The 26,685-nt window shown below is 43.0% G+C and overlaps 1 protein-coding gene across 4 annotated transcripts in view; it reads left to right on the top strand.

Annotated features, from left to right (window-relative positions):
• The window catches only part of Cd44 (CD44 molecule (Indian blood group)), an 87,891-nt gene that overhangs the window by 28,201 nt on the left and 33,005 nt on the right, over window positions 1-26,685 (top strand). For 3 of the 4 annotated variants that reach the window (XM_059261012.1, XM_059261009.1, XM_059261010.1), the window contains exons 2-5: window positions 5,689-5,854; window positions 9,141-9,274; window positions 14,837-14,905; window positions 17,403-17,624. In XM_059261012.1, coding sequence (XP_059116995.1) covers window positions 5,689-5,854; window positions 9,141-9,274; window positions 14,837-14,905; window positions 17,403-17,624 — 591 coding nt within the window. Of the gene's footprint in view, window positions 1-5,688; window positions 5,855-9,140; window positions 9,275-14,836; window positions 14,906-17,402; window positions 17,625-22,291; window positions 22,418-24,298; window positions 24,416-25,795; window positions 25,922-26,685 lie in introns of all 4 variants that reach the window. The other variant, XM_059261011.1, reaches the window with a different exon arrangement.

Below are 26,685 nucleotides of genomic sequence, written 5' to 3'. Positions count from 1 at the left end.
ATATTTTTGTAAGTGTCTCCTGGTGGTCTTCAGGTGTGATATACAACTATCCACTTTTAGGAGGTGTAGCTTCATAAATGACTCCCTAAACCTGTGTGAGTGTGAACAGATAGTACCCATTACAGAGGTGCTGACTTCATTGTGTAGACAGGGAAATCCAGCCACGAAAACACAAGTAGTCCTTGGGAACAGTTTCTCTCCTGGAAAACAACAAGTGTTCACAGGAACAGAGCTCCAGGCTCAGCCATTTTTAGTGGCCAGTAGGGAATTCTCAGCAAAGCCTGGCTGGTGGTTCTTAGTAGATATGGGAACCTATCTGCCTTCTAGAGCAGGAACCACCCCCACACATCACCTCTCAAGCAACTTTGGGGAGATGCCCATAATGGAAACTTGAGTGGAAATTACATAGTGGCTCCCTTTCAGATGGTGTTATGATTCTGCCACTTAAGAAATGACTGGGTGTAGGAAGAACCCATTTCTCCCTGACTCTCCAGTGTAAGCAAAGTGTTAAATCGCTTGGGTGATTTCCCTAGTGAAATCTGTCTTTCTTCATCTGAAAGGCTTAGGAAAAACCAGAGATAATGTGGATGGTGCCGTAGGTCAGTTGTGGCTTTTCAGAGAGTGATTTTTAGTCTAGTTTACATCAGGTTAGAAGTCTGGTCCTTCTGTCCACATCAAGTTAGAAGTCTGGCCCTTCTGTCTGGATGACTCCAGACTCCACTTTCTGCTTTGGTGTCTTCATCTCTAAAATGGATTTTCCAGAGTTATTACGTGGTCAGCTCTGAAATCATATACATAAGAAACATTAAATGGAGTGTGTGTATGTGTGTGTGTGTGTGTGTGTGTGTGTGTGTGTGTGTGTGTGTGTGTATGTGTGGAGAGAGAGAGAGAGAGAGAGAGAGAGAGAGAGAGAGAGAGAGAGTGTGTGTTAAAAGGGCTTTGAAAGGGAGCAAGGATGTTATGGGAGAGTCTGGAGAGATGGAGAGATGTAAGGGGGGAAATTATATAATTATATTTTAATTTCAAAACAATAAATTTTTTAAAATGGCTTTGCCAGTGTGTTGGAGAAGTTTCTAAGGCAGTAAACAGGTGTGCAATACCCACAATTTTAATTACTATAAGTTCCACTTTTACCAAGTTTCATTTAATGAGTCCCACAGACTCTGGCAGGCTGGTACTGTGATTGCTTCCAGAAGGCTGAACATCAGAGAGGTTAAGCAGCTACCTAGCCATGCCACCTGCAAAGCGCGGCAGAGGCTGGGAAGACCAGAACTAGGGAAGCTATTGCCCTTCCCATGTGGCCATGGAGACACTCATGTGGTCTCCTTTTCCTGGTCTTCCTGGGGACAGGCAGATCAGACTTAGATGATGGGAGAAGGGATGCCTGTGCCCTGCTCGCAGCCTGCCGTAATGAGCACTCCAAAGGAGTGGCATGACTCCCTGGAGGCTTCTCTCTGAACCAGAAAGTAGTCTCAGTCTACATCTTTCACTGAGCCCATTCTGCCTTTCAAAGGGAGGGGCTTCAAACAGTTCAAGTCATTGCAAAATAAAGGAGACTTATTGGAGACCAGAGGGCTCAGCAGAAAACATTCTTAATGGATCTTCATAAGGAAGGACTTGTTTGAGAGGGGCAATTACCATTTAATATTAGCTTCTTTATGTGCACACATATGGTATATGTGTTCCCATACATGTGCATGTATGCATATGGGTGCACATGTGTAGGTGTTTAGGTGTTTGCACATATGTGGAAGCCAGAAGACAACATGTCTCCCATTCCTCAGAAGCTGTTCATCTTTTTTTTTTTCTTCTTTAAGACAATGTCTCTCCCTGACCTGGAGCTCACCATGAAAGCTAAGCTAGCTGGCCAGTAAGGCCTGGGTGTCAGCCTGTCCGCATCCCCAGCGCTGGGTTCCGGGAGTATAGCACCCGGCCGTCTTTCTTACAGGACCTCATGCTTGTTCAGCAAGCTTTATATTGGCTGAGTTATTTCCCAGCCCTAATGTTTGCCTCTCAAGTCAGATACCTGAGGCTTTTGTTTCTGAAGAACCAACTGCAGATAGATACACCAAAGCTCCTCTTCCCTGCTTGAAGCTTGGCCGGCCCATCATTGCCATGGATACCTGTGCTCTGCTAGAGATGTTCTGTGGTCCATGCTACTTCCACCTCACTCTTTTCTCGTGATACCTGGGAACAGTGTTGGCTATGCATTGGCGGAATAAGGAAGCCAGGAGAGTTACCTACCTTGGGGTTAAGAGAAGAAGGTGACAGTGAAGCTTGTGGGTCCTAGAAGCCCAGTCCAGGTGGCTTTGAACATCTGCTCCACCACCGTAGCTCTGTGGCCTCGGGCATGTTTCTATAGTTTCTCCTCTCCTCCATGCCTCAGTTTCTCTATCTGGAGAGTGGTGATTAATATTACCCACCTCTCAGAGTTGTTTTAAGGAGAAGATTAGTTAACACTTGTAAAATGCGTGTAAGAGTGCTTGGCATCTACAGAAGTACTTACTACTGTTATTGTTCTTGGTATTGTTAATACCCTTTGGGGTAAAAAAAATTAGGGTTTGTGTAAATATAAGGAAGAGAGTTAGGATGTCTTCACAAATTATCAGGGCTTGAATAATACACAGGCCTGAAGGTTTGGCCCATTTTAAGGCCAGAGTGATCCAAAGCTAAGGGATTATCAACAACTCACATGATAGTCGTATTGGAAGTCTGGGGCAACATCATTGCAATTCTTAACTGTCCAGATGCCATTGGGGTTAGGAGCTGGATTCCTTCTCACAAAATTAAAATAAATAGAAATGTGTACTTCGTATTTACTGAGAAATCTTATTCACCCAGTAGCCATAGCAGATGCCTGTAGTATGTCAGGCCTCTGGCTCCACTAGCAAGATGAAAGCTGAGTTACTCTGTCTTGTGCTGTCCTTGATGGCCCATGCACACACACAGTCAAGTTCAGGCACACTTACTGAATAACCACCATGTATGGACATCCTGTCTCTAAAGTGACATTGGTTACTGCACATGGAGCTCAAGGGATTTTTACTCAAAAGTCTCAGCTTGTGTCGGTTTCTCTTGCATTTGCATATTCCATCTGCCAGGTGGCAAGCTAGAATTGATTTTCATAAGAAAGAAACTGCCTCTCATCTCCAAACCATTGTCCAAGCCTCGGCCTTTATTTTGAAACTAGGAGTTAACAGCAACCACCTGGGCCGGGAGCTGGCAGGTGTCATCTGACTGAAGTCACCCCAGCAGCTTCAATCTACAAGAAGCTGATTTAGATGCTTCTCTTTCCTCTTGTATGCTAGACCAAGGAGAGGCCTGGAGGGCCATCTCCCTCTGAGGGACAGGCTCCCTTTGTGAAATTGGCCAACTGAGACCTAAGCTGTAAATGTCAGTAAAAATAAATAGCATTTCAAAGGGACTTTGTGCATTTCCTTCCTGTGTGCTCTCATTGCTTGATCAGCCAAGAGCTGCATGAGTGGTTTCGGAGAGCACACCGGCCCCGTAGATAAGGAATGAGCCATACAAAGCCTCTCCTCATCATTGCATCTGCTTCCAGGGTTTTGTTTTTGTTTTTAACGTACCTGCTTGCTAATGACACAAACCAAGGAGAAGAAACCACCTTGCGTTGGCTTATGCCCTCTCAAGGGTGACTTCTTGTTTCTTTGTTTTCCATCTGTCTGACACTGCTTTGTGGTGTTCAGAACCCGCTTCCTGCTCCAGGAGAAGACAGCTCTCACCTGTAATCACCATAATTCCGAATAATGGGCCCTCTTTTGTCATCATGAAGCAGTGTTTTTAGGTGTGCCTCCTTCCTGTTCTAAACATGATGGACCTTGGGCCAGTGGAAAGCTGCTTCAAAACCCTGTTTGAGGGAATTCAGCACATCTGACAAGAGTTCCTACCTCAGCCATCTAAAAGCTGCAGCCCTGTGGAAGTCGCTCCCCTTTTTCCCAGCTTCTTTTTCTTGACATTTAAATAGATATGCAAAGCTTACGTTTTAGGGTACTGGTGACAATTATGTAACACAGAACTCCAAAGGTTCAAGATACCAAAGAACAGTTCAGGGGGGAAAAGTCTTCCTCTCCTGCTACAGCCCACTTTGAAGTGTAGGACAAAGCCAGGTTCAGGAGGAGCCTGTGGTTCTAGAAAGAAAGAGTCCAGTCACTTCCTTCAGCGTTTTGCTTCTCTGGCTTCAGCTTTCTTGTTGGTAAATGACTTGAACTCTGGAGGGACCAGAGTCTGGGTTAAAGCCACTGCTTTCTGATTCCAGACCTGGTTTTTAAGTCCTAGCCTGGTACCTTAGACTGCTGAGAGAAAAATGTTGTGACGTGACAATTGAGAAGAAAAAGGAACCATCCGTGACTATAGGACAGAGCATTCCATATAGAGAAGAAAGCAGGTTTGTGCTCTCAGGTCTGGAGGAGCTCAGAGTGCCTGATGAAGTCCAGGGAAAACTTTGTAATTAGAGCAGAGCCAGCAATTCCCAGGCTGGAGAGGGAGGGAGTCCATAGCCTGATCACATTGGTCTTGACCAGAAGGAAGTTTATTCTGGGTGTAGCTGAGTACATAGTGTTAGAAGTGATAAGGTAAAGAGCAACACCAGTTGACTGTGAAAACATGCTCATAGTATAAGAATAAGTGGGGAACAGAGTCCCAAATACTGTATATACAAATAGTGTATATTTAACACTATTTCTTCTTCTTCTTCTTCTTCTTCTTCTTCTTCTTCTTCTTCTTCTTCTTCTTCTTCTTCTTCTTCTTCTTCTTTTCTCTCTCTCTCTCTCTCTCTCTCTCTCTCTCTCTCTCTCTCTCTCTCTCTCTCTCGTGTGTGTGTGTGTGTGTGTGTGTGTGTAATTTTCTTAGTAGTTGATATGTGTTTCATTCATTACTTCCCTGGATTTTTGTCAGTTTCTCACGAGTTTATATTAAAGAATAGGCTTAAAAAAATCTTTGCCTATGGAGATACTTTAAGGATGGGGGTCCTTTATGATGTCATATCTCAGATTTAAGCTTGATGTATCTTTCAAAAGCCAGAGTGAATTTTGAAGGCTACATCAGTAGAGATGTTTATTTGGATTTTTGTTGATGCTGTTGAGATAAGGTCTTACACTGTAGCTGTGGTTGATCTGTAACTCATCATGGAACCCAGGCTGGCCTTGAACTTAGGCCTACCTCAACATCCCAAGTGCTGGGATTTCAAGTGTGAGATACCATGTGCAATTATTTGGCTTTTGTGAGCGTGCATGTGTGTGTAGGTTGACATTCATATGTCTGTTCACACATGTGCACATGCATGTTGAGGCAAGAAGAAAACATTTGTTGTCATTCCTCAGGTGTCATCCACCTTGCTTTTAGACACAAGGTCTCTCATTGGCCTGGAACTCACCAAGAAGGCTAAGCTGCCTGGGGAGTGATCCAAGCCTGCCACATCCAGCCCTAGTATTACAAATGCTGGCGGCCATAGCCAGCTTTTTATATGTGGATTTGGGGGAGATTCAACTTGGGTTCTCGTCTTGCAGAGCAAGCACTTTATGGGCTGAGCCATCACCCCAACCTGCTGTTGGACTTTTTTTCCCCCGTTTGTCTTTTAATGTCTTTACTTCTAAGCATTTCTTACCATTGACTTAGTTTTGTGCAAATTGTTCATGCAAAAGCCTCTAACATTTCCGTTTGATCCCACAGATTTGAATATAACCTGCCGCTATGCAGGTGTATTTCACGTGGAGAAAAATGGCCGCTACAGCATCTCACGGACTGAGGCAGCTGACCTCTGCGAAGCTTTCAATAGCACTCTGCCCACCATGAGCCAGATGGTGAAGGCCCTGAACCAGGGGTTTGAAACATGCAGGTAAGAGCCCAGCACCCTCACTGGGGAGAGCCCACCGGGGAGGGGCAGGGCCACAGCTGGAAGGCTCCTCCCTGACAGCTGAATGGGTTTCTTGCCTAAAGAGGCAGCCCTACCTATTCGTTTGACCAAGTCAACCTGAAACCGGTATGACAACCGGAATTTAAAGTCAGCTAAAGACACCTTTGTGAATCAGGCGTGGGGGGTGTGTGCAGGGGAAGCCATTAGGGTCCTATCAGTTGCAACCCTCGTGCCTAATGTGCTCCTGTAGCACTCCTCTGGCTTTGAAGAAACACTCAGTATCATTGTCGGAACCACAAGAAAACATGAACCAAATAACAGTGTTTAAAATAAATAGGTAGCTGGCAGAGTCTTAGCTGTGCAGACTTGACGCAAAGCACGTTCTTCAAACCGCTCCCCCTCCTTTCTCGCTCTGAGCTTTTAGGTTGTCTTCTGTGTTGCTATGGTTTGGCAAAGTAAGTAAAAGGGTATGGAGGTTTTAAAGCTATATTATGTTAAAGGAAGTTGTTATCAGAAACCTTGAGAAGTCTTCTACCAGGTAGCCAAGGCCCCAGAGGACTTTCCTCCAATCATTTTGTTCCATGATCATCACAAGCGGCAAGAAGCATCCTATATGTTTGTTTGTTTTCGTGGCCAGTAGCCTGGATGAGGGGAAGCTTAGTGACACCCTCAGTCAAGTGACTGACTGGTGTGGTTTGATTTCACTAGAAGCTCTGGGTAATTCATACGTGCTCTGAATCCCCACCTCAGCTTCCTTCTTAGGCAGTGCGGTCCCCTTCCCTTTCTAGTGCTCATGCATACGCACACACATGCAAACAGGATGTTTTTAGAAAGTCGAGCTGCAGCCCTCTTCATGGAAGCTAGTAAATGGAAGCTAACTGCACCTATCCCTGGCCCTTCGTTACAGACTCAGGTACCCACCCCTTGAGTGGTCTCTGAGACTCTTGTGCTGTCTAATAGAGTAACCGTCAGCCACATGTAATGTAACTTTATTAAAATCAGGTTATATGAAAATGAGTTCTTTGACAGCACTAGCTGTGTTCCTCTTACCTGGTAGCTGCCCTATCAGTTGGCATAGATTATATAGAGAACATGTTCATTGTTTAAGAATGTTGTCTTGAGCAGCACCAGCCGGACGTCTGTCTGTAAGTGTTCAGAGCTAAGTCCGGGAGAATGTTAAGGGATGAGTGACGGCTCTGTAGCTGTAGAACCTGACCCATGATCTTCATGAAGGATGGCCAGTCAGCAAAACCATTTATTCAAGTCCCAAGGCTATGTTTTAAAATGAGGCCCTGACTAGGTCCCTGGGCTAAAAAAGTGGTTTTAGGAAGCTGGCCTGTGATTTTGAAATGCAGTTAAAACGTACTTGTGAAACACAGAGATTTCTCATCTGTTGAGAGCCGGAGAAGCAAACGCAGAGTGCCAAGCTGCTGGAGCATCCTAGAGACATCCTTCATCTTAATCCTTAAACTGTGCTGTTTACTACTAAGACCTTTTCTAGATGAAGCCACAGAGCCTTACACCTTGTCATGGATCACACCGCTTGAATGTAGAGGAGCCTTGTTTGGTTGTGAGCAGTCTGAACGTGATGATCAAGCCCTCACAAGGGACTGAGTAAGGGGGAGGATGTAAGGACTTGCTAAATATGTCTTTCCTCCGTGTGGACAGTCACTCATTCATACCATGTACATGTATAGAAATTTTAATGTCTCCAACTTATGTATGCAGTTAACAGTGTCAGGTAGCATGTTGTGGTCAAAATTCACAATAACCCACCAAGGGAATGTAAGAATGTATTCAATTCTAGAATGTCTAATATATATACATTGTCAACAACATGCAGGAGGGCAGGGTAAAGAATAGTTTCACTATGAAGTGTTATTTAGAAAAAATACATGAAGAAAAACCTCTGCTGCAGAAATCCATCGTGGCATCCACAACCGGTATTAAATGTTTCAAAACTCACTTTCATAATTTCCCTCAGGTAACTAGGAATCAGATATCTGCCAAAAGACAGAAGGCATAATCTCACAGGCAGGGCCAAAGCCTCATCAGGGACGTCTGTCTTGTCTGCCCCACCCTGATTAGTGGCAACTCTCAGGTCCATGAGAACTTCTCACCACTTAATTGTGTGCCCTCCCACCAGCGAGCTAAGGAGATGCTGGGGAAAGCAGCCTGTCAGTTTGGATGAGGAATTAGTCACTCAGCTTCCATTGCAACACCGACAGAATGAGAGACTTCGAGCTTAGGCTTCCAAGTCCTGCTCATTTCCACGGGTCTTGCAGGGTGCTGCAGGCTGTGCTGTCGTCCCCGCAGGGGAGATTAAAAGAAGGTGCATTTCAGCCTGCTTTGGGCTTCTCAAACCCTGCATCTCTCTGTTCGTTCCCTTGCTGGCACATCGCCTCTTTCCTTTTGAGTGGCATTTTTTTTCTGGCCCACGTGCCATGTTTGGAGGCGTTTCATATTTTTGCTAGATGGCCACCAGGGTGGTGGTGATGTCCATTATATCTGAAAAGGCTTCCAGCCCCAACAAACTCCCGGAAGTACCTAGATCGGTGTAGGAGTGGATGGTGTGTTGCTTGAAGAACTTCGTTAAGTGAGCCACTGCCATCTATTTCCCCAACTACGACTGCTCCCAGTTCAGTGATGGTCGCTTTATCTCCTCAGGTCTGGGTTGCTCACAAAGTCACACGTGCTGTGTGCTCAGCACAGGGGCAAGGCTTCATGTTGGCAATAGTGGAGTAAGGAGTGGGGGTGTCAAGGGAGAAGGTGAGGAGAAGAGGGAAGAGGAGGATGAGAAAAAAGACAAATCTGGAATCTCAGACTGAAAGGAAGGCTGATCTACTTGCCATCTTGGGGGTTGGGTCATTTTATGTCATTTTTGGAAAATATAAAGTTAATTCAGTGTCAAATCTCACAGTGTAGCTTTTTTCTTCTGTAACTCAGGCTTCCTGGTGCCTTTAATAACATTGCTGCCATACATTTTATATGGAACGATTTTTTTTATTCATGAATCATTTTGTTTAAAGACAAGAAAAATCACCAGCTCCCAGTCTTTAAACAAAATCTCTTTGCCTCTGTCAGCTTCGATCTCCTTCACTCTCCTGTGCTATTATTTTTGGATTTTATGGAACTCAGTTATTGAGACCCCTAACTTCCCTAGAGGTGAATAAATGAAGTGTTGTGTTGCATTAAATGTCATTTGATGGGGTATTATGAACTGAATCTTGGCCATGCATGTTAATAACTTCATGTTTTTCCTTGGCAGGTATGGGTTCATAGAAGGCCATGTGGTGATCCCGAGGATCACCCCCAATGCCATCTGCGCAGCCAACCACACAGGGGTGTATGTCCTCACATCCAACACCTCCCAGTATGACACTTACTGCTTCAATGCCTCAGGTTGGTTCTAAGTGCATCATCTTTGGGTTGCCTGTGGGAGCGTGGTTGGCTGACAGCAGTTCAGTGAAAGCTTCCTGAAGCTTCCACTCGGGAGAGTCCTGAGAGTCTCTACAACAGAAGGAAGAGCTAGATTCCTGTATTCGTGGTACTAATGTGCCAGGCTTGAGAAGCAGATGATGGACAATTAAATATCAGTTCTTTCACACAAGGTTGGAGAGTGCTGAAGAAGAAAGCACCATAGGAAAACATACGCTCCGGGGACGCTTTTCATTTGAGAGGTGAACGGAGAGGGTACATCGGAAGGAGTGTTTAGCAGAGCCGTGAGCAAAGTAAAGGAGTGGAGCTCTTGGCACATGGGAAGGCCGTATGAAGCCAGCAACAGGATCATCTTAATTCTACCCAACAAATACCAGGGAATTCAAGGTGGCAAAAGCCCAGTGGTAGAAGGACAGAGCTACAGGCAAAGAAGTTAGAGAGGTAGGGTGGAGGGGTGGCTAGAGCCTTCGGTGTGTTGGGAAATTCAATCAGTTTCTAAAGGAAAGTGGTAAGCATCGATTGATAGTTTGGGCTTGCAAGCCAAATGGCTGAGAATATTATTATAAATGGAGCCAGTGAAAAGGCAAGGAGGTACTACTGACCTTCTTGAAAAGGCCCCTTACCCAATGCTTGAGACCACCAAGGACAAGAAATCTAAGTGAAGATAGGATGCTGGGCTCCCTCCTTTGTCTACGAAACCTTTTCCAATCATAAGCTTAGAAGTCATGCTTACAAGTCTATTCAAGTCAACACAAAAAAATCAAAGAATTCTGTTCACTATACATTTTCAGAATCTTTTGAGAAGACCTGAAACCATAAATGTCAAAGTTTTAAATGCCAACAATCAAAAGTCTGTTCTCAAACTGTATCTTCTATTTCCCTGAAGGGTTGAAACTATGTGGCAGGAAAGGAAAAGCTTTGAGGTGAACTTGTCACATCTTCCAGGACTGTAAATTTTCCTTAAACATGGAAGGAAGATGTTCAGTAGGCTGGGGAGTGGCTGAAGACTTTATCCCCATGAAACCACAGCTACTATAATATGGTGGTAGGATATAAAAACTCTGCAGGCTTTTAAGGTGACAGAGAGCATCAAGGGCAGCAGGAGGCTGGTTATGTTAGTGTCCTTAGGCAGTGCCAGTGCCACCTACCCATTGTTTCATAAGCATCGAGGATCAGAGTGGGGATTCAGAGAAATCTAGAGTTTGGGGAAGAGGATGTATTGAAGCCAAGTAGTTGAAATACAGTATATGAACCCAGTGAATTATTCAAAGTTTTATGGGGCATGGAGACACACATACACAAGACAAGGAGAAAAATCACAGCCAGTTTACCTCTTTCTGTCATATGAACAATACACATACAGGAAGTTTCATCAAAATGGAGAAGTCCACCAGAAACTATACAGGGCACTGTCCATACTCAGTATAGTGAATCAAAGCTCAGACGGATAAACAGGAAGTAGGTATAGAACACCCTGGGTTAAGGTCTTCCATCTTTGTGCAAGAGGTCAGGAGTGAAGGGGTTGACCAGGTGGCAAAGACTCAGCTTGGTGTGATCCTGCCAGCTGCTCACAGTCTTTGGATTCTGATTTTGCTTCTCCTGCTGAATCTTGTTCAGTGAATGTATGCAATAAATCACGCGGCTGTGTTCCCACACTGTCTCGGCTGGTTTACAAGTTGGTGTCACTTTGAGTTAAGGCTCTGAGAAATTAAATTGAAGCAGGCAAAAGCACATACTGTTTTATGGCCAGGAATCGAAGCCATCCGGGCAAACAGCTACTGCAGCTTTTCTTCCTATCCTTCACAGTGCCCCTGAGTTTGGGTCCATCCTCAACACAGGGGTCAACAGTGTTGATAAACTCTCTTCTCCTTAGAGAAGCAGCTGTTTGTTCAGTTGCAAACCAAGAGAAGTGCTAGAGATCTTCTTCATCCCAAAGTGACTGTGTTAAAAGTAGTATAGTTTAAAAATAATACGACTTTTCATTTTTTCTGTTTTCTACATGGACTCTAGGTTGATAAGCTTTTGTAATTTTTCTTTAAGTTCAAAGACAATATCTATTTATTAGTAGCATCTGCACACTATTGTGCTAAGTAAGTTGAGGTAAGAAAGAGCCAGAAAGTGTGCTGCTTCTTTTAAAGGAATTAGCAATTTTCTTGAAGCAATAAAACAGAAAATACAGAAAGGAGAGGCAGGAATAAATGTGGCTGGGCATAAGCATATTTCACATCCTGGCACATGAAGTGAAGATCCTGGCAGCTTCCAGCTTGCTGCCAAGAATGTCTTGGGAAGAATCTTAGATTATACCTAGCCCAGGGACTGCAACCAGGAGGTCCCAGGGGAGAGAGCCCTGTAAGCCAGCAACCGGGAGAAGAGCCAGCAATACCATAGTAGATAATTTCTATAAGCTTAAAACCCATATTTCTGTGACTTCCCAGTGAAAAGTAAGGCAGCCCCCAGGAAAAGGCTTTGTAATTTATTTTTTCTGCCACATGTCTCAGTATCTGAGGTCCAAGGTGAATGAGCCTGGTGACTTCTAGAGAAGGAACAAAGTTGACTGATTCAAGCCCATGTTTTAAAGCTTGTTTTCCATAAGATGTCTCATTCTCTTCTTAGGGTAGAATTAAGGAGCAGATTTTACATTTGTGATTTGTCCATTCACTCATTTACCTGAGAATTGTTTGGAAAATTTACTCATGGAACACCTATAAGGTATCAGCCCCAGAGGAAGTGCCCTTTCTGCCTGGCATCCAGAGATTGGCACCTAGACTGAATAATTATTATCTTAGGCCTTTGGAGCCAGTGGAGTCAAACTTTCTGAGAATACAGCCCTGGGGAAACCCGGTTTAGTATTTCTTTAACAAGCCCCTGTGCTCAGGGACACTCACAGCAGTGCATTGCTTAAGAGAGTGAAGCTCCATCTAATGAGGTCACATGAGTGGACACGGGCATGAATATGTTAACTGCATATTTGGGTCACCATGCATCTTGGCATCCCGGCAAGATTTGACCTCTGTATGAAATTTTAGATGAAATGGAGCATGAAGAGGTTCCGTGGGAACACACTCTTATCATCATTAGACTAGCCTCAGTGTTGTTGACATGCCCAGCTCATTACAACTTCACTCCTGGAAACTCAGAGGCCTGTTTCTGGGGGGTGTTTCACATCCAGATACCAGAAACATCTCATAGATTGACTCAGCCCTAAGACAAAGAGAGTAGGTACCTCCCATATCTCTCCAGTAGCTACGTTGTCAAATAAGGGGGTTTTGAAGAATATTTTTAAGGAATAAAAAGCTAGAGAAATGTCATATTTGACAATCTTGTAAATTCCTAAGAATCAGATCTAGAAGCAGGCTCACCTTCGCCTGCTCTTTTCTTCTGTGACCTGACCTGCAAACGCTGAGTGGCCCTTTGAAAGAATCAATTAACATTTTAATAACTACTCAACGCATCACTTCCCAGGCTTATCCACAGGTTTCTGGAGCTGTTGATATCTGTGGACCATTTTTGGAGATAGCATCTTAGGTGTGCTTTCTTGGAGAATTGGGATATTTCCTTCCTTTCCTGACAATACACGCTAAGTGTCTGTTTTCAGACAATGTTCTGGCCCAAGCAGATGAACTTATTACTCATTCTGTAGAGCCCATGCATCTCTGTGATGGGGTGGAAAGCAGGAGGCGAGTGGTGTGAGATTTATATGAAAGTAAAATGAGCAAGAGAATTTAGATCACAGTGCACATGAAGAAGAAATGGAAAGGTGATGTGCGATGGTGACAAGTAGGAGGAAGGGTGGAATACTGGCCTCACCATTGGTGTTTTTTTTTTTTTGTTTGTTTGTTTAAAGGTTCTCTTTATGAATTTTTTCACAGCAACTTTTGCAAGAATACTTTTCCTAAAACTCACTCTCCTCCTGTTGGATGTCTACAGCCGTCAGCAGCTTTTGCTTTCAAAGAACCGATTGAATAAAAAAACCAGTCTCTTCATATTTAGCAAAAAGGGTTTCGAGTAACTGAGAAACAACCACTACCTGTCTGCCCAGTTTCTGTTTCTGCCTGTGTTATGAGTGTGCAACCGTTTATCACAGGGAACTTAAAAATGCTTGGGACCTGCTTTCCTTGTGACAGCTGGCGCAGTTTTCTGCCCCTCACCCTCCAAACCTCCATGCATGTGTGCATGCATCCACTTTTCCATCAATTTCCTTCTTCTTTTCTCTTTGTCTGAAAGCAACTCCAGAAGAAACCAACATAAAAAACTGTCATCTAACATTTAAGTAGACATGCACACCCTAAAAGCTGTTGTGCAGTTGAATGTGATGGGATGACACTCTTGTAAGGCCGGCACTTAAGATGTTTAGACAGGAGGATTATGAGAGTAAGAACAGCCCATGCCTCAGAAAAACAAATGAAGGGGGTAGCCCTATAGTACACAAATGGAACCAACCTTCGCATTAAAGCAACACCACCTTAGAGCTCTCTCAAGAGCTCCACACTCACTGACGGAGCATCTGGGCATGACTCGGGTGGCAGGTTAAGTTGCTGTCGTCTTCTTTTAAAATTCAAGAAATAACACAAAGTCAGGACTTATTGGTCCTACCTCTGAGGGGGTCAGGCAGTATTGGCCAAGAAGTTCCTAGAAACACCTGGAGGTGACCAGCTAGCCCAAGTCATAGCATGGAATCCTAAGGAAGAGGTGAGAGCAGAAGATAAAGATAAAGAAAAAATAAGCTAAGTGTTATATGCCAAGGCAGCATGGGTGCCCATGCCAAGGTGGCCAGCCCCAGCTGCATGCTGGGAAGCCCAGCCCATGGAGGAAGCACTCATAAATATCAGCAAAATTAATGAAGCCATTAAACCTTTAATAAAAGACTGGGAATTTGTTGGTTACTAAATAGTTTGATTATCAGGTAAATTCATTGGTTAGGCTATTTTAATCTTCATAGTCTTTTGATGTTCATGTCAATCATGTGTGTTCACTACAGTTTCCCATCATCCATGTTGGTATCTGGGATTACAAGTCATTTTTCATGATGGCCTATACATGCTTTCGTTGTAACTTTTTTCATCATGATTACACATTTCTTTTTCATTAAAAAGGGTTTTAGAGTCCTCTTTGATAGTATGCTTAGAGGATGGCCATGTCTGTCTTATTCTTAATTAAACATGAAACATCAGACTCCACAAAGCCAGATATAGAGTGCATGCCTTCCTCTGTCCTTGTGTAGCCCAGTCTATTTCCCCAGCTCTGGGATTACAGTTGTAAACACACTTGTCCTAGAACACGTGTGTGTCTTAATGAATGAAGTTCCTGGGGTGGGAATATAAGTTTATCGGAACTTTTGAAGTTAAATAAGATTGTAAAAACACATCAAAAAGGGTAGAAAAACTCCTCATAGATTTACCAAGAAAGTTATTTAGGATAAATTGAAGTAAAACTCTGTTCTAATTGATGAAGGGGACACATTAGCTGTGAGGTTGGTTTTAATTATTTATTTTTATTTCAAGCTTTTTTTTTTTGTCCTTCCCATAGCTCCCCTTGAAGAAGACTGTACATCTGTCACAGACCTACCCAGTTCCTTCGAAGGACAAGTTACCATAAGTACGTACCCCTTCTAGTTTCGGGTGGTTTGTCTCACTCTTGGGAAGGGCATCTGGTGTGTTCTCCACTGTTAACATTCAAGTTGGCTATGAAGTTGTTTCTCTAAGGGGAGAATGGCTGTGATTCCACACCTCATTTTCATTCTCATGTTGGCTTGACACTGTTCTCTGATTGACTCCAATGCCCCATTCCTGAGACATCAGTCATTTGAAAACCACTTTCCCACATTGGGAACCCATCTGTGTACTCCACAGCACCATCATTTACTTAATCATTCCCTTCTCCATAAACATGCTCTGTCTAATAGAGCAGGTTCCAGCAGTCTCAGGGACGGAGACACCCCCATGGGAATTTTCTTGTTGCTATAACTAAGTACATGCTGATGAAGGCTACAAGCTTCCTGCTATGTGTTTCAATATCTCTTATACCACACCCACCTCAGATCATCTATAGAAAATTGCATGTACCAATTTAGAAGATGAAAAACACTCATCAGAACTTCCCAACAGGTTAACTTATAAATCCTAGTGCTTTTGCTTCTTCTTTCATTGGGAAAAAGAGCAATGTTGAGAGAGGCTTATTTCTGCTTCCTTGGAGCCAGACCCCAGCAGAGTGTGTGGACACAGTGGCCGTGGTCCTGGGATGAGTGCTCCCTGGACTATGTAAATCCAGCCTCTCACTTGCCCTGTGCCCTGTCGCAGCCAGAGGATGTCTCACATGCCAACAGCTACCATGTGATATAGAGCGGCAACTGTTCCTGAGCTTCAGTTTTCTCTTATGTATAAGATACAACATGTAAGAATTATCATGCAACTTTAACATGTCTCATGCGTGCCTGGCCCATATCAGATGCTTAAGAAGTGCTTAATTCCTATGGTTCCTGAAAATTTCATCCCAAGTCCAGATTTCTGTAAGTTTGATCAATACCGTGGTTTGATTATGTCTACCCCAAGAGTTCGTGTGTTGGAAACATAACTCCCAGTGTCACACCATAATAGTAATTGAGGTTGAGATTCTTGAGAAGTAAAGGTAGGATTGGATGGAGTAAAGAAGGTGAGGCTTGATGACATCAGAAGCTTTATAAGGTGAGGAAGAGAGGCCGGAGCTGGCTCGCTTGCTGTCTTACCACATGATGCTCTCTGCCATGCGACGGCAGACAATAAGAAGACCCTCAGCAGATCCCGAGCAGACATTGGGGTGGTGTTCTTGAACTTCTCAGCCTAGACTCAAGGGCTATAAGCAAAATAAGCCTCCATTCTTTATAAATTATCTGGGGGTGGAAAGATGGTTGCTCGGTGTTGAAAGCACTAACTGCTTTTGCATAGAACCTGGGTTTAGTTCCCAAAACCAACATGGATGTTACAACTCCCCAGTTCAAGAAGGTCTAACACCCACTTCTAGCCTCTGTGGGCTCCAGCACACACATGGTGCACATAAACTCATACAGGTGCACACACACAAATATTACATAAACAATGTTTTTTAAAATGATAAGGCAATATTAATTGCCCTGACTTGAAGTTCAACGGAAAATGCAGTCATTAGCAGTCAGTAATCTTATCAGATCTTTCTCTGCAGACATTATCAGGGTGATTAAGACCTTGGAATGTTTTCCAACATTTGTTTTACTAATAGTTTCATTTAAGCAAGCTAGATGAGTGAAACAAAAGGAATCTTTGGTACCATCCATGCAATTCAGCAGAAAATATTCCCAGAGAAGTGCACGCAAAGTAGCTCTGGCCAACTGTTTATCAAACCAAAGATTCTGCTGTGTGTGTGTGTGTGTGTGTGTGTGTGTGTGTGTGTGTATGTGTGTGTGTGTGTGTATGTGTGTGTGTGTGTGTGTGTGTGTGTGTGTGTGTGTGTGTTTGCTAATTTTAAGGTTTAATTTCCCTGAGGATGATTGAAGCCCTCGCAATATTTAGATAAACCAGTTTTCTAGCCAGACGTAGGGGTTTGCTTAAACTGACAAGATTCTTTCCCTCTTGGAAAGAATCTTTCTAATGGATTGCAAATCTATCTTCTTTGTGGAAGCTATACAAGTACTATTTCAGATCCTTTCTGGAGATGGATGGAATTAACAGTAACAAAATTTGCACATATTTCAGAAGGGACTGTATAGAGGGGGAGAGTTGTCACCGATGGGGGCTCCAGTTATTTTAACTACTATGCTGGATGCTAATCACAATGTATCACATGACCCCAGGCGGAAGGCAGTGCCATCCCTTTACCAGTGAGGAAACTGAAGCTCCCAGGGTTACCTTGTCTGGAGCTATCCAAAGCTCAGATTCAAATGTGGGGACTCCTTAGTACCTCAGCTTTCTCTTCCCCCTTTTTCAGAGCATCTCACCCACTCTGTCTCAGCACTAGACAGACTAGATGTTTTTAAGCAAAAGACAATAGCTTCAAAGTCATGCTATACGACAATCCACTGTCTTTCCCATACTCAAGATGTATCAGCCGTGAAGTGCTGAAGGTGCCTCTCTGTCTCCTTCAGCTATTGTCAACCGTGACGGTACCCGCTACAGCAAGAAGGGCGAGTATAGAAAACACCAAGAGGACATCGATGCTGCAAATTCGACAGATTATGATGTCAGCAGTGGGTTCTCCAGTGAGAAGAGCACCCCAGGAGGCTACGTTTTCCACACCTACCTTCCCACTGAACCCTCAACTGGAGACCAGGATGATCCCTTCCTCATCAGGAGCACCCCGGCCACCAGTAAGGAGAAGGGAATCACCGTGTTTTTCCTATAGCAGTTCTTAGACAAAACACCAATGACCATCTGGAGTGATGAACACTCCAGTGTTTGTTTTCGGTCCTCCCTAGACATCTAGATCTGGGTGATGTCATTTGGGGTGTCGGGCTCCTGGTCGGTGTGCGTCTACTCTTCCTCACGTTTCCTCCAGATTCAGTTCTGTAGCTCTTCTCTTGGGCTAAGGGCTGGTACCTCAGGGAAGTGCTTCTTTTCTCTTCTTCCTGATGACTGAGCAATGCCTCAGACTTCTCCCAGAAAGAACCTTTGGTGCTGCTTGTCTCGTCCTTGTTGTCTTCCACTCTGCCTAAGACTATTCCACTAAAGTTGGGGCTGCAAAGCCGGGCGGTGGTGGCGCACGCCTTTAATCCCAGCACTCGGGAGGCAGAGCCAGGCGGATCTCTGTGAGTTCGAGGCTAGCCTGGTCTCCAAAGCGAGTTCCAGGAAAGGCGCAAAGCTACACAGAGAAACCCTGTCTCGAAAAACCAAAAAAAAAAACCAAAAAAAAAAAAAAAAAAAAAGTTGGGGCTGCAGAGTGTGCACTCCGTTCCACAGGTTCCTTTTATAACCTTGTCTTAAAATCCGACGCTTTAACCTGATTTTTTTTCCCTCACAGTTCTGATTGTATAATATCCAGTCATATTCCTGAACCAGAATTTTCTAAACCATTCCTTTGTTTTTGGTCTAAGGAAACAAAATGTGAAGGGTTTTCTTTTTTCAAACATACTTTTATTGAATCTTTGGGAATTTCACATCATGCACCCAGACCAATCCCACACACTTCCAGTCCTCCCAGGTCCAACTCTCCACCCTAATAACCTCCCCCCAAATAAGAAGAAAAAAAACAACAAAAAAGAAAAAATATACCAAACCCAATTTGTGTTGCCCATATAGTCACCGGAGCATGGTCAAGCTCCCAGTGGTGGGAAGGGGTTTCTGGGCACCTTTGTCGGCTGCAGAGCTCTAGATTGCCATCTGTTAGGGAAGATCCCAATGCTCTTGGGGTGTGTGCAGGTGACAGCAGAGGAAGGCTGTACGTGTGCTACATTGGATGACTTTGGGTTTGTGCAGCCGGGATCTGTTAGAAAGGTGCTCAGAGCTCCTTATCTCCTCCATTCCCCTCTCTGTACTTCCTCTGTTGCTTGTTTTAGAATGGGGTTTCAATTGGCTGGGCTCCTTCTGTGGAGGATTATTCAAACCAAAAAGGGCAACTAAGTCTTCACTGGGTATCCTAGTATGGTGTGGATTTTCTCAGTTCCTGGCTGCAACTCACCAAGGGTGGACTTTGGCTTCTTCACCGTTTGGCAGGAATGTACTGGCTTGTGAATATTCAAGATAGGTCCCTTTTTACTCAGTCACTCAGAAGTCACTCAGAAGCCAGGAAGCTTCCACAGCACTCTGATGTAAGCTGAACTCACTCAGCAGTGTTTTCAATTCTGTTATCAGGTTGCTGAGTGAGGGGAAAGGGTGATGTGAGCAGGTGCAGGATTCTAGTCATTCCCAGAAAATTCTTTGAAGTCTGTCCAAAAAAATTCTCCATCAAATTCTGGGGTCTTAGAGATAGCTCAATGGGTAAAGTACTTGCTTTGCAAGCATGAGGACCTGGGGTTTTTATCCTCAGCATCCACATAAAAATCTGAGCATGACAGCATACACTTGCAATCATCATACTAGGGAGACAGAGACAGGAGAAGCCCCCAACTTGCGGCCAGCCAGTTTAGTCAAATGAGTGAGCTGCAGGTTCAGTGAGAGATCCCATCTCAAAGAATAAGGTGGAAAACAATCAAGGCAAACATCTTTATGTCAGCCTCTGGCCTCCACACACACACAAGTATACAGACTTCAAACTTATACACAAGGCATGTCTGTTCAAGCTTCCCACACCCTCCTGTCATTTACTCTCTGATGACCTGCCACCTTGTTGTCTGCAGTGTCCTGGGAAATACTTCCCCACAGTGGCTTCTGCAGAGCAGGCGGGTGGTGTTGCTAATAATGTGCAGCTTCTTGGGTCCCCTGCCCTTTTGATGCAACTTATGTTAGAGGTACTTATGACTAGTGCGTGCAGTTTTGTCAGATGTTGGCCAACACAGTAGTTAGTGGCCTCATCAGGAAGCAGAACAGTTCTAACTAAAGTCACATTTCCCACCCAAAAAGAACCTTCTGATGAAATCTGTCACATAAGGATTGAAGGCAGCTGGAATCACAGCCTATCTGGGGTGGGAGTTTCACATGTAATTGGCAAATTATATTATCATCCTTAGCCCATTCCCTAAGCACTGCTCCTTCCCCATTCAAGCTGGCCAGTCAGCAAATCCATTTTTGAGGACCTAGTTTTGTACCTGACCCATTCTAACACTTGAGACCCACACATCTACATAAAAATTTGGGTATGACAGCATGCGTCTGTAATCCTAATAAAGGATGATGGCAGAAACCCCAGAGCTTGCTGGCCAGCTAGTCCAGCCAAATCAATGAGCTCCAGGTTCAGTGAGAGATCCTATCTAAAAACTAAGGTAGAAAGGAATTGAGGCAAACATCTTTATGTCAACCTCTGGCCTCCACACATGCACGAGTACACAGACTATCTGTTCACAGAAGGCATATCCTTTCAAGCATCCCACACCCTCCCAGGTCATTTATCCTCTGTCAAAAGAGAAGCTAGGGTGAGTGAGGTTTTCATCCATTCACTCCACATTGTGTATCTTCTCTGCTCCAGACACTGCTCTAGTTTATGGGGGTCAGAGGTGGATCCACCTTCGTAGCTACAACATCCTAGTTCAGAAATCAAAAGAAAGGAGTGTGTGAAGCTTAACAAAAACATAGCTCAGGATTTGAGGGAAAAGGAATTTTGCTTTCCTCTTTACAGAGCATGTAGCTCAGTTCCTTTTAATGGGCAAGGAAGAGAGGCTAATTCGCCCATCAGGGTAAGTTTACTTGGACGTAGCATGTGGTGTGCCAGAGTTGGCACTGATAAGCTTTCTGAGTAGAATCCTACTTTCGGAGTCCAAAGAGGAGCTTCCCAAGGGCTTACTTATCACTGTTGGGCGGAGGGTCGAGACATAGTGAGAGGGAGTGGATGCAGATTAGCATGCAGCAGGGCAGAGGTTGAGAGCCAGGCTGACTGCGGACAAGGAAGAAGCTGTGTTTGGCTTAACCAGCTCATTCCTTCCTCAAGGGGGCTCAGTGGGTGGCCACAGGGAAAGCTAGCAAGAACAACAGGCTCTGTAGCCTTGGGTTTTCCCACTGGCTGTTAATTATAAATGTTATTTTTGGAAGAGTCTGCCTGGAGGTGTGTCATCGGCCCTTTCTTATTGGTCATCTGGAATTCTCTGGAATCAAGAAGCCTGAACTAATTTAGAAATAGGCTCCTGCCTTGGACAGCTCTACTTCCTGTCTTCTGGGTGTCAAATGAGTAATTTGTTTTCTGTCTCGCATGACCTTAGCTGGGTGGGGCAAATTGGAAACTGATAGCGAGGCTGACACTTCTTTCATTGTCTCCTCTCACACAACTCTATTTAGGAAGATGGAAATAATGCCCCTTTGTCTTCTGCATGGCCATTTCTGGGTTAGCTGCTTTTCTCCAGGGTACTTCATGGTGACGGCCAGAAACTAAGCATCTTTAGTGCCATTTTTTGATAGTGGGAAGTCTGTAGACTCTTGTGGGTGCCTTCCTGGGGACATTGTGGGTAACTTCTATCTCTGCTCTCACTAATGTGATCTTTGGTACTTGTGATGTCCCAGTTCTAAACTGGAGTTCACATGGGAACCAGTAGGTTCTCCATGGTATGAAGGAACCACCTGCAGTATGAGAAGACCACAGATTTTCAGAGAGGTGTTTGATTTAAAACATTTTCTTTTTAAAGCCCCAGCTGATTCAGACATTTATCCCAATGACATCTGCCATTTTGTTTCTATGGAGGAACATTCTAGAAACCAGTCCAACTTGAAAGTCAGATGAAAGACTTTTTTTTTAATTAACGAATGTTCTTTTTATCCTTTCTCTAACTTGAATAGAGTTCAACAGTTCTTTGCTTCTGTCGATTCTATGTGGGAAAGTGATACATAGACACGTACTGAAGGAACTTTCATCTAGTGACAACATTTTAAATACACACTTTTTACAGAATTCTTGCCCAACTGTGAAGTTTAACTTGTATTTGATGAGTGTGGGTGGAGCTTAGAAATGGCAGTTGAACAGGCTACCTGGGTACAATGCTGAACAGACAGAAAAGATGCAGACATCCTCAAAGACCCTCTGAAGATACGTGAACGGAAGTCATTGTAAGCTGGGTTGCACTGAAGACCTCCAGATCATGGTTGAACGAGGCCGTCAGTAGAACAACTCTTTCCCCACCACCATTAATTTGCTGCTTGAGTTTGCTCTGGTCATGATGTGACGGAGTTTGAATAGAAGACAGAGAAGCACTGAATTGATGCCCAAATCTGCCTCTTTTTAATACTGTCCTAAGATTTTGTGAAATGTTAGGAGGCTGGAAAGATAAAAGTGGACCTTAACTTCCCTTTTTAAAATCCTCATTCTATAATAAATAGAGATATTCTATACAGGGCAGAGAGTAAGGTTTTATAGAGTACAGGGGAATCTCACTAAATGATATTTTCATAATTAATCTAGTTGCCTCAACTGTGCACTCAAACAGCCACGCAGCATCTCAGAAACAAAATAATTGGATATGGTTTTGGTTTGGTAATTCACAATCCACGACTCAGACTCAGGAGCCCACCACGACAGCAACTACAGGTAAACTACCGTGTCTTTTGCTTGCCACCTGTCTTCAGTGAGGTATTAAGGATGGGTGTTCATTATCATATCCAGACAGCATCCTTGCTGGCATCACGTTCTGATATCATTCAGTGGCCACAGAGACCTGTGGATCTAGTGTCTCCTAAATGCCCTGTTTTCATTTGGCAACATGAATACAGAATCAGATTATTTTTCCTACAACTAGGAGAGTCATTCATGAGGTGACCTCCAGAAAGACATCTACTGACCAAATAATCATATCAATAAAAGAGAGAAGTACTGATTCATGAATAAGAAGTATAGATTTTTTTTATATTCTTTGGACACTGAGAACCTTTTATGAAAAAAGTTCTGAGAAATGACAATGACCTGTTGCTTTATAACATTATGTAAGGGTCACAAGTAAGCTCTGGAGACACTTGGTCATTAGCTCTCAGGTATTTTGACTTGGCAGTTTTGCCTGGGGAGTTGAGAAAGGGAATCAGTCTATAATAATGGGAGGTAATAGGGATTTCTTCTTTTATTAACTTATATGGGCAGATAATATGGCCATATTTCTAAATAGGCATTCTCTCTGCAGACAAGGTGTCATAAAAATGGAAAAATGGCCTTATTCAGTTTCCACCTTATAAGTGTCTTAACTGGTGAACTATATCTTTCTTTCCACAAACGATCATGTAAGGAAACTCTGCTGATGTTCCTGCTGTGCTTAGCACATTACAGTGATTAATATGGTGAGGTGGGTGGGTGTAGGGAAGAGATGGCAGAATAAGGAAAATGCTTGCTGTTTGTTATGCTGATATGTATGATGCATCTTCATAGGACAAAGAGTGTGAACGGAAGGGTTCTGTGGCTGTGTTTCTTCTTGAATTGTTTCTCAGCTTTCTTGATAGCTGGCAAAAGAAATCTCATTGATTGTTGTATTTGGAAACTTATTGATGGCTTCAGCTTTCTCTGCTTAAACTTATCCTTGTCTTGTGGTTTCCTGTTATTTTATATTCCCGTGTGTATCACAATGACATAATTAACATCCTTTGGGAGTGTTCAAATCACGACTATTGCTTTGATATTGGTGGAGTCATTGGGTCCCTTCATTTCTCCCTGTTTTTCTTGGTACATTATACTATTTTCTAAAAATGGAACTCAAAATGGACTGCTCTTTCTTGCAAAGTACAGTGTTGACATGAAAATGGTTATGGGCAATGTCTCTAGGGTACCTGCATCTTCCTTGGAAAATGGTGGGAAGACATCTTCTGTGTCCCTCTACTTGTCCCATTCTCGCTTGCTTTTGGGATTCATGGGGTTACGTGCCTGTGACTTCCGGCAGAATATCATCCCCTAAACTCCTGGGAATGATATTGGTTGGCCACCTTCAGTTGTGAAGAATATCAAAGGGCTTGGGTTCCTAAGAGCTGGCCACTAAATCACAAATGCTCAGATTTGGAGAGGATCTTAAATTGTTTAGTTCAATATTAAATTGCTTAAAATATCACCTGATATTTTAATTCTAGTTTTTAGAAGAACATTCTTATTCTATTTTATAGACTGAAACTTTAGACAATTCTCATGCAATTTTTGAGACTTCTCTGTTGCCAACTAGATTTCAGACAAATATCTAGCACAGGTTTTTCATATGAAGATGGAAACATGAACCACTTGATGTTTAAGGCCCTCCACCTCTGACATTCTATGGACTTCCGTTTGGGCTCCTGAAAGAAACAGAACTTCTTCTTTCTCTTTTCCCCCCCTTTCTTTCTACTACCAATGTCAAGAAAAGATGAGTCTCTGGGTAGGGAGAGAGTGAAAACATTTACCATGCTATTTCTTAGGAACTGATAATTAACATTTCAACAATCAATTCAATCATGGTTACAACAGCCTTGATGACCACCTCTGAAACACCGCCTAAGAGGCAAGAAGCCCAGAACTGGTTTTCATGGTTTTTTCAACCATCAGAGTCCAAGAGTCATCTTCATACAACAACGAAGATGCCTGGTAATGAGATACAGATATGTATCATATGCCTGCTTGACAGCCTTTAATAATTCTCATTAACCTATGGGGTGTGGTTAAAGTCTAAATGTCATTCTGTCTTATAAATGTACGTGTCAATTTAGGAAGGATCATGAACTCTGATATCTTTATGTTGTTTTAATATCACTAATACATGGTTTTTCTTCTCTATACTTTATTGGAATCATCAATATAGCCTAGGATAAAGTTAATTAGGAAATTGGGAAGTGGGGCAAGTTTTTGGTGATAACAGAACATTTCAACCCTAAAAAGATCATCTGGGATCTTTTGTTTAATTAATTAATTAATTAATTAATTTATTTATTTAGGATCTCAAATTACAAAAGTCAAAAACTTTTTTATGAGAACGTAAAATAGCATAGGCATGGGTACCCAGATATAGAGGGTTTTTATCATTGATTTAGTCTTGGGTTGAACACCAATAATAAGAAAATCATATAGTGATCCCGTAAGGTAGCTTGAATCACTTTCAAAAGTTAGAAGAATCCTTTTTAGTAAAGAGACACCTTTGCAGTAACTGCTGAGAAGAGGTCCAAGGTTTCCACTTTCTTTTTTAAAGCAGCATCCAAAAATTGAAAGCAAGAAATTCTCAAAATCTGGACTGTGGGCCACAGTCATCGGCCTCTTTGAACCCCTTTTTGGTTGATTAATAAATGGCAAGAACATTTCTGTTACCTGATTTTTTTTTTCCTCTATGGGAAATTTTGTTGAGGATGAACAATGGTCCTTCTATTCGCATTGGAGATACAGGATCCAACGAAAGATAAAGACTGAGAAACTGTGTACCTTTTTAGAAATGTCAAAATGAAACCCCTCACTTCATATAACCAATGAACCCTGATAAGAAGTAAGAATAAAAGAAAACAAATGAATTTTAAAAATATGATTGTAACTATGGAATTTTAGGAACTTGACATAGGGGTTTTTCTGAAAGCGTCTTGACAGAGCAAATAGGGATACATGAAGCCTTCCTATTCCTGTCCTGACACCCTAGCTTTAATAGAATATTCTAAAGCTATAATAAGAAAGACATCTGAAAGCAAGGGGAATTTTGCATGGGCCTCTGTTTTGTTGTGTTTTTCTTTGACTTCTTAGGTAAGCTCTACCTATAGTTATTCTTAGCCTCTTTAAAGACTGTTGACTCGTAAAGATCATAGCCATTTGTTTTAAGGTCCACGTATTAGCTTCAGAGATGAGGATTTACAGATACACAAACCTACTCTTTCACTTCCTTCTTAAAGTCTTGGGAACTCCATAATACCTCCCATGCCTGGCTTTCCTCCTTGGTGAAATGGGTTGCTTGGTAGCCAGCTCAACTACTAATGCAAGTCACCACAACAGGTACGGAGTCAAATACCAACCCAACAGGCTGGGAGCCAAAAGAGGAAAACGGAGATGAAACAGACAAATACCCCAGTTTTTCTGGATCAGGCATTGATGATGATGAAGATTTTATCTCCAGCACCAGTAAGAATAATCAATTACGGTAGACTCTTTATGCCAGGCTTGCTGAGGGACCTAAGTGATATATAGTAACTTTCTTGGGAAACAGATGATATGAAGAATGAGTGAACCTATTATTTTACCTTAATTCTGTTCTGATGAGATTTTGGAGGAGAAAATAAAATTTTGTGAGTGGAAACCAAAACACATTGTTGGGAAAAATAGCATCGTGAAGTTTCAGACACTGCGTGTTCTTCCTGTTCTGTTTTTCAATGTTTGCTCTTATAGAATATCTGTATTCTCTAGTGTGGCTAGGGAATAGCATATTAGCACACCACAACAGATATTCGCTGTGCCCCTGCTGTGCCAGATGGTGGGAACACAAAGATGAAAAGGCCAGAACTTTTGCCTACAGGAGGCTCATGGACTTCTGGGACAGATGTTAATGTCACTTGGAGTATGGGAATTAAAAGTTGCACATGAACCTGAATTGAAAGCCTGGGAGGCCCTAGAATGGCTTAAAACATAGGAGCCAGAGCTCAAGAACTTTCTTAATCAATAAAAAAATATGGTTACAATCAAAGGAAAAAATTCAAAAAGTTTCAGCCTTGCTGAACACCAATGCGACAGAACGATAGTAGAAGGAAGAATAAATACCAGCTAAGCTTTTAAAAAGACAGTGTTAATTAATAAAAAGCAGATAGTACACCACTCTGTAGCCACATGCCAATTTGTGAGCTCTATAAAACCTCCTAAGGACATTGAGAGGGAGAATGAAGAGAAAAAAT

This window comes from Peromyscus eremicus, chromosome 4 (genome assembly GCF_949786415.1).
Source record: "Peromyscus eremicus chromosome 4, PerEre_H2_v1, whole genome shotgun sequence".
In the NCBI taxonomy this organism is placed as follows: Eukaryota; Metazoa; Chordata; class Mammalia; order Rodentia; family Cricetidae; genus Peromyscus; species Peromyscus eremicus.
This window is presented reverse-complemented; position numbering and strand designations above follow the sequence as displayed.